Source organism: Octopus bimaculoides, chromosome 10 (assembly GCF_001194135.2).
Source record: "Octopus bimaculoides isolate UCB-OBI-ISO-001 chromosome 10, ASM119413v2, whole genome shotgun sequence".
Taxonomy (NCBI): Eukaryota; Metazoa; Mollusca; class Cephalopoda; order Octopoda; family Octopodidae; genus Octopus; species Octopus bimaculoides.
In genome coordinates this window covers 42,676,198-42,684,824 of record NC_068990.1, presented here as the reverse complement: position 1 = coordinate 42,684,824, position 8,627 = coordinate 42,676,198, and the positions used below count along the sequence as shown (strand labels likewise).

Sequence of the window (8,627 nt, the reverse complement as noted above, 5' to 3'; positions counted from 1 at the left end):
AGAGAGAGAGAGAGAGAGAGAGAGAGATGTGTGTGTGTATGTATATGTATATATAGTTATCAAGAGCTCAGTATATATTTCAGATAATTGAGGTCATCATTAGTTATTGATGACAGTGGCTTCATGCCTCAAATATGTACCCTTATATCAACCAATATTACTGCACCTGGCTGCAGAACTGGCTGGTGTGACTGTCAGAGGTGCTGTGTCCGGTTTGTTGTTACACTGGACACATCCTATGGCCAGTCTTGGTCTTGTAGCACCTCAACCAATTACCAGATTGAATCATGTTAGCCAAACTTCAAAGTGTGGTCAGAGGCGGTGGTGGAGTGGGGGAAGGCGGGGCTGGAAGAAGAGGAAAAGAAAGAAGTGGTGGTAGTGGTAGTGGTGGGGGAGTTAAGAATAGTTGTAATGTTGTTGTGGGTGGTGGCGTTGGAAATGGTGGTGGTGGTGGTAGTGTTGTTGGTAGAGGTAGGGGTTGGAGTGTGCAAGAACCAAAGGAAGAGGTCAGAAATAGTGGTAGTGGTAGGAGTTGTGGTAGTGGTAGAAGTGGTGGTAGTGGTAGGGGTTGGAGTGTGCAAGAACCAAAGGAAGAGGTCAGAAATAGTGGTAGTGGTAGGAGTTGTGGTAGTGGTAAGAGTGGTGATAGTGGTAGGAGTGGCGGTGGTGGTGGTGGTCGTGGTGGTGGTGGTGGTAACATTGCAGATGTCCAGAGTGTGAACTCCAATTATGAAAGTCTGGAGTCTGACCGTTATAGTGAAGATGTCCAAAATAATGTAATTGACATCAGTAATGTCGGTAGCGTTAGTCGGTGCAATAATGACGACAACAACAACGAAAGCAACAACAGCGTCAACAACAAAGACAATAACAACAGCAACAACACTGACAACAATGTCGGCAATGACCACAGTATTGGAAGCAGTAGTTGTGGTGAGAGTAACTATAATAGTGTCCGCAGCAGCAACGTAAGCAGTAGTAGCTGTAGTAGTAGTATTAATGGGAACGGTACTAATTGTGGTGGTAGTAGTAGTAGTAGTAGTTGTAGCATGAGGAAGAAGAACAACACTAACAGTGACAGTAGTAACATGTATAGCACGTGCAACGATGTTGAGCATTTGTGTGACTTGTCCGAGTCTGCAGCAAGTTATACAACGACAGATGCATCACTTACAAAATCTGCACCAGAAAGGTGCATAACCCCTTCAACGCCAACACCAACACCAAGTACAACTACAATTAATACCACCACTACCACAGAAACAAACACAAATACTACTACTACTGCTAATAATTATGATAACAATAATAGTAATAATAATAATAATAATAATAATAATAATAATAATAATTCTACTTCAACAAGGGTGAGGAAGTTTACATGTCACAGTAATGGCAGCAGCAGCTGTAGTAACAGTTGTAGTAGCATGTGCAGTTGCAACAAGACCAACAGTTGTTGCAACAATCAGGTGCAACCAATGTGTGCAGAAGTTTCTTTCAAGAGTAAGAGTAATACTTATAGCAACAAGTGCAGCTGCAACAGCAATGATAACAACAACATCATTGATAGACAACCACCGCAAGATAACATTACTTTGGATGGTGCCGTAAAGCGGCCCAACAGTAGGACTAGCGTCGAAACCAAAAAAATCCATAACCATGTCGAGGCCCTAAAAGACATGGAACCAAGTTTAGTTGTTGTTAATTCTAAAGCTTCAACAATGCCACCGAGTACAGCATCTGCTATTGTAGCAGCAGCACGTCGAACTCAGTCATACAACCACAAAACTGTGCAAACTGCAATGATTCAGAAACCACCCGAGAGACGGGTGACAGCATTTGAAAGGATATCCACAGATTTGGAAACAAATCCAAAACTCATCCGAGAACTTTCACTTGGAAAGAGGATTGGTTTTTATCGGATCCGAGGAGAATTGGGCAGTGGTAATTTTTCATCAGTGAAGCTTGGCATTCATACTTTGGTAAAAGGTAAGTTCTACAATCTACATATATTTCAGAAAAAATTTTTTAGTTAAATAAGTAGTACCATGAAGTTGTGATGGAAAAATAAACAAACTTTAGGTTAAAGTAGTTGTATGCTGTCAACTTAATGTGACAGTCCCCTGAAGGGAATAATACTACTGTTGGTTAGACCTAGGAAGCTGCACCGCTTCCTGTCGGCCTTGACACATTTCAGGAATGTGCAGCTTCCTAGGTCTAACCAACAGTAGTATTATTCCCTTCAGGGAACTGTCACATTAAGTTGACAGCATACAACTACTTCATCGTATCACTACTGCATAAATCTCTCTGAGAGATTTAGAAATGTATTATTTCTAAACTTTAGGTTAGTTGAAATGGATTTGGGTCAGCTTCTAAAGACAATTACACTGCAGTTTACCATGAAGGAAAAATGGACCACCAGATATACATTTCTGGCTCTTTTACCATCTTCAGTAGCGGATACCAAAGAAAGGTAATTCTGAGCTGACAGAAAGCCTTAGCTTCATAATAAATCTGTAAATACTAGTTACTGATTTGTGCTAGTAGACTGCCTGGTTTGATCAAATACATAAGTAGTAGTGCAAAGCAGTGATGGAAAATAAACAAATATTTGGTTAGTTTAAATATGTATGGGACATATTTCAGCTTCTGACTCTTCGCAAGTCTTCCAAGACTGATGAAAGGTATCCTCAAACTGGAGGCATGGCCCAAATGATGCAACAGAGTGAACTACACTAAAGGTAAGGTGCAAAGCATTGGTGTTAAACTGAGTGATGGTTTAAGTCTACTACCTCAGTAGGACATGGTAGGATTTGAACTCAGATTGTAAAGAGTGAAAACAAGTACCACAATGCATCTGGTTGAATGTTCATATTGTTCCATTAAGCTACCATCCTGGATTGGTATGTTTTTATTAACCTTGAAGACTAAATCAACCTCAGTAGGTTTTGAACTCAGAGCACTGAGTATGACAGCGAATCCTGAGTGGGTATGTATGTATGTATGTATGTATGTATGTATGTATAAATGCCATGTATCCATTTCCAAGTAAGTTTATCTTAACCTTTTTGATGTGACTATACTGTTTTCTCCCCATCCTTCTCTAATTCCCTTTTTCTCACCCTCACCATTTTCTATCTGTCTGTCTGTCTGTCTGTCTGTCTCTCTCTCTCTCTCTGTCTGTCTGTCTGTCTGTCTCTGTCTGTCTGTCTGTCTGTCTCTCTCTGTCTGTCTGTCTCTCTCTATCTGTCTGTCTCTCTCTGTCTGTCTGTGTCTCTGTCTGTCTCTCTGTCTCTGTATGTCTGTCTCTCTCTGTCTGTCTCTCTCTCTCTGTCTGTCTTTCTCTCTCTCTCTCCCCTTCTTTTTCCTTTTCTGCCTCACGTTGCTCACATGTGACCATTGTCCAACTTTCTTTTCCTCACATGACCATCTTTCTTTTCCTATGTGACCTTCTAAAGACTGGACATCTTCCATCCCTCTCTTCTATCTTTCCTCTTTTCAAAGAAAATATTTCTTCCAGCATTCACTATTTTCCTCTCGTTCTGGTCTAACGACCCTCCATGTTTGTTTTCGATGGGTTTCCTTGTATGTCTCCACTGTCCTGTTTTTGTTCCCAACTTTGACCTTCCATAAAATCCAAAAGTTATTTTGGAAGTTATGGGAACAACTGTCTTCAAAGATTCATATTGTCGCTGAATGCTCAAAATGGTTTGTAGATAGACAACCGACAACTGATAAAGGGTCGTTCTTTGTGTTACTTGTCCTGTTTCCAATTTTCTTTCCTCTCATTGTTTGTGTATTTAAATTTAACTCGCTTGCTTTTGTACTGTGTGTTGTTTACAGTTGGTGATGTCCTGTGCCCATATATGCATATATATATATATATATATATATACATGTATTCTTTTGTTGCTTTGTGTACATTATTTCTCAGAGTCTTTTGGCCAACAAGATAAAATGCTCCATGCAAATTTGTAAAGAGTAGATAAAGAAGGCTTATATTTTGAATTGCATGAGGAACTGTGACAGTGATGGATTAGCTTATGAGTTTACTATCCATGTAGTAAGCCACAAAATAATTAAATTCTTTCAATTTCTTGTAATTCAGGCTGCTTCATGGTTTCAGCAGTTTATTTGTATGATATAAAGATGTTGAAAATTTTTAAAAACATAAAAATACAAATAAGTTATAAGCTGTAAAACTCAAAAAAAAAATGTGAAAAAGCCTACACATATGTTTCAATTCTAGCCCCTAGTTGATATGCAATTCTAAGTTTTTGGTTATATGCTAAGAAAGGTATTATTAAAAAAATGATACCTTACTCACCATATAGCCAAATGTTTAGAATTGCATATTAACAATCTTTACTACAAAGTACTGTTGCTGAATATACATAGCTGTGAGATTTAAAAATAGTAATTTTCTAAAATCAGTGTTTTTCAAGCAAAGTCCCTTGCGGTATTTGTTCTGCTCCAAGCTACTGACACTCGCTTGTCTTATATGCAATGAACCAAAGAGTGACACTTTGTGAAACTGTAACTATTGATGCTGTTACTCATCAATAATAATATAAAATTTATAAATAAGTAAGTACTGGGATCAATATAATTTGTGGATCAATACGATGCATGGCTTTGTTTCTATGTTAGAAATCAATATTTAGTAGCATGTGGTGAGATGCTGTATTGTGCTGAAGCAGAACCATCCAACCGAAACCATGCCATAAAAAATGAAGGTAAAACAATGATGCTGATGATGATGACAATGATGATGGTGATGATGCTGCTGCTGCTGATGATGATGATGATTGATGTTCCTTTATGTTCTGAGTTCAAATCCCATCACAATTGAATTTGCCTCTTAGGCTCAGCCCCACTACCATGTTTTTGTTTTTTTTTTGTTTTGGTATCTTAATCAGAGGAAGGGCAGGTTGCTAGAACTCTTTTCAGGACTTCTGAGATTAATGAAAAAAAAGAACAAGTTATTATCATTATATAGTAACGTACCAACATCAGTTGTCAAGGAGTACAGTAGGGGAATGTGTACATGAACACAAAGAAGCACATGAACACAAAGAAGCACATATACACATTTTATACACACACACACACACACACACACACACACACACACACACACACACACACATACACTTTATTAAAAAGCAGCAAAAATATCACAAAAACTGTTACTCAGAGTTTCATGTTCTTGTTCATTAGACAGGTTTGTTTTTTATATGTATATGAATTGTCTAAGAGACCATAAGTCAGGGAAAAGATGCACTCATATCTCTGTCAGTAGAGTGGGTATATTATCAAAATGTATAGTATTAGATATCCACCTGGAGATGTAGGGCTGGTGGGGATACATTGATGCTGTAAGTACTGAGGTTAATTTTATCAACTGTTTCCTCTTTTAGTAAATGTGATGAAGCTTTGTGAAGATTTAAAAAAAATCTGTTATTAGTACTGATGTCTGGATGACAGTGAGATACAGATTATATAGTGTCAGGTGAAATGTAAAATGTCTTGTGACAATTGTTACATTCTCTGATGTTCTGAATTCTAATTACCAACTGGGTCAATTTTTGTCTTTCATTCTTATGGGTTCCCCACCCCAAAAATCAGAAAGTAATTGTCAAATACGGGGAGGGGGGGTAAATTTGATAGACATTTTTTCACACCTTACACTAAAAATATACGGGCTTTTCTCTCTCTCTTTTTTTTTTTTTTTTTTTGTCAGTGAAATCCAATATGGATTGGCAGAATCAGTAGAGTGTGAAACAAAATAATTGTGCCTTTATAATTTCAACTGAAATCCTGCCAAGGAAAACAAAAAAAAATTTCGTTTCATGTTACTGAAGCTTGATAAAAGGAAGTGTGTATGTGTCATGTATTGAACAATCAATTTGTTAAACTTCTACCTTCTCTCGTCCTTAATTTGGTGGCCTTACATCAAATAGGTGACACATCAACAACATCATCATCATCATCATCACCATCCTCCTATCCTCCTCCTCCTCCTCCTCCTCCTCCTCCTCATCATCATCATCATCATCATCGTCATCAACATCGTCAGCCTCCTCCTCCTCTAGCATCCAGGGACTGCATCAGGTGTTAATGTCTGCTTTGGCATTGTTTTTATGGTTGGTTGCCCTTCCTAGAGCCAACCACTTTACAGTGTGGAATGGGTGCTTTTTCATGCCACCTGCACTTTTGAGGTTGCCATGCAGTTCGCAGGATTCTGAACCTGGGGAAGGCAGGCAAAGCAGGTTCCTGTAGGGTAGTGGTTCTCAGCCTGGGTCCACATGATCTCTGGGGGTCCATCTAAGACTTTTGGTGTTCTATTTGAGCAAAATAGTAAATTGGATCTGCAGTAGCATTTTACATGTACATGGAAAAATTTTGCTTTTGATGTGTTGGAACATAACATCTTATTTCTTTACTGCCAAAAAGGGGCTACACACAGAGGGGACAAACAAGGACAGACAAACGGATTAAATCGATTATATCGACCTCAATGCGTAACTGGTACTTGTGGGCTGGCAGGCTTGTAGGCGTGCTGGATAAAATGCTTAGTGGTACTTTGTCCATCTTTATGTTTTGAATTCAAGTTCCACCAAGGCAAACTTTGCCTGTCATCATTTCAGGGTGGATAAAATAAACAACGATTGAATGCCAGGGTCAATATAATCAACTAGACCCTTTCCCTCCAAAATTCCGAAGCCTATGCCTATAGTAGAAAAGGTTATTATTGTTGTTGTTGTTGTTATTGTTATTATTGTTGTCGTTGGGACTTGCAGGCCATGTGCCAAAATTTGAAATCATCCTCATCAGCATCATCATTATTATTATCACTTTTATATTCATTCATTTAACTGATTTACCTATGTCTATATCATGTCTCAGCTCTATCCTGCATCTTAGAGACACAACACTTTCCTCAATACATGAGCTGTTCCAAGTATTGTGGCCAACTGATTACTTCCTCAGATGTTTGGTATTTGTATCTTTTGATACCAGAATATTGCTTTTTTTTTTTAAATGGTTCCAAGTGCACCTATCACAATAGACTCTCTTTTGAGGTTCTATGGATTCTTTTTTCTTCCAATCCTAAGTCTTGGTACTTCACGACTTTCTTGCCCTGTGTTTTAACAACATTTTAGTATGAAAGTATAGCTACGTCGATGCAAGTCCATTTTTTGGACACCTTCAGTAGGAAAGTGATATCTGGTTAGTTTTGTTGCAGCTTTTTGTCTGTATATAATATCATATCCCACCTGATCATTCTCTGCTACTGATAAAGGTTGGTGCTCATACCACTTCTTGGAACATTCTAGCCCATACTTCTTTCACCACTTCCAATGTATTTGCACTGCTACTTTGTCATGGTGTTTTTTTGTATTCCTTTAGGGCTAGTTTTGAGTATCCACTACTTATATGTCTAACTGTCTCAGATGATTTTCCACAATTTATTATTATTTTGTGAGAGAGCAGTGCATGCCACCAAAGTGACACTGTGGTACAAATATACAAAGCCCATTATACCCATCATGACTACCCGTCTGATAAGGGTACACCAAGCACATGCATCACAACCATATGTGCGCAACGTGGTAATCTCATATCAAGGTAAACAGTGTGTGACCTTGCAGGTGGGGCTCAGTTAGAATTTTTTGGGGGTTGAGTAGCCCATCCCTCTCAAAAGGTTCTTGAATAAGGGTTGTATAAGGATGATGAACAAAATACCCATGATTCCAGAGGTGAATTATTCAAACCTGAAAGAATTCCTCTCAACACATGGCTATAATGCTCTCCTACTACTCCTGCTCATGATCAGAGATGCACATATCACCAGCCACTAAGGGTCATGCTCAACTACTTAAGGTCTTATTGCTATTATCATTATTATTATTATCATTATTATTGTTATTATTATTATTATTATTATTATTATTATTATTATTATTATTATTATCATCATCATCATTATTATTATTATTATTATTATTATTATTATTATTATTATTATTATTATTGTTATTATTATTTATGGTGGTGAAGGCAGCGAGCTGACAGATTCGTTATTGCACTGGACAAAATGCTTAGCAGTATTTTGCCTGTCACTACGTTCTGAGTTCAAATTCTGCCAAGGTTGACTTTGCCTTTCATCCTTTTGGGGTCGATAGAATAAGTACCAGTTGAACATCAAGGCTGATGTAATCGACTCATCCCCACCTCCCCCAAACTTCCCTTGTGGCAAAAATTTCAAATGATTATTATTTATGGTGGTGAGCTGGTAGAAAGGTTAGGGCACTGGGCAAAATGTCTTGTGGCACTTTGACCATCTTGATGTTCTGAGTTCAAATGCCACTGGGTAAACTTTGTTTTCATCCTTTCAGGGTCAATAAAATAAGTACCAGTTGAACACTGGGGTTGATGTAATCAGCTTGCCCCTACCTGAAATTGCTGGCCTTGAGTCAAAATTTGAAACCATCATCATTATTATCATTGTTATTGATATTATCATTATTATTATTATTATTATTATTATTATTATTATTATTATTATTATTATTATTGTTATTATTATTATTATTATTATTCAGTAGTTTTATTTTTAT

The 8,627-nt window shown here is 37.7% G+C and overlaps 1 protein-coding gene across 1 annotated transcript in view; it reads left to right on the top strand.

The window, feature by feature from the left end:
* The first annotated feature begins 6 nt into the window (after positions 1-6).
* LOC106869295 (probable serine/threonine-protein kinase mkcE) overlaps positions 7-8,627 on the top strand; it is a 16,487-nt gene continuing 7,866 nt past the window's right edge. Inside the window, exon 1 of the mRNA XM_014914971.2 lies at positions 7-1,989. Within this exon, the coding sequence (XP_014770457.1) occupies positions 288-1,989 (1,702 nt within the window). The 5' untranslated portion in view covers positions 7-287. The remainder of the gene's footprint in view (positions 1,990-8,627) is intronic.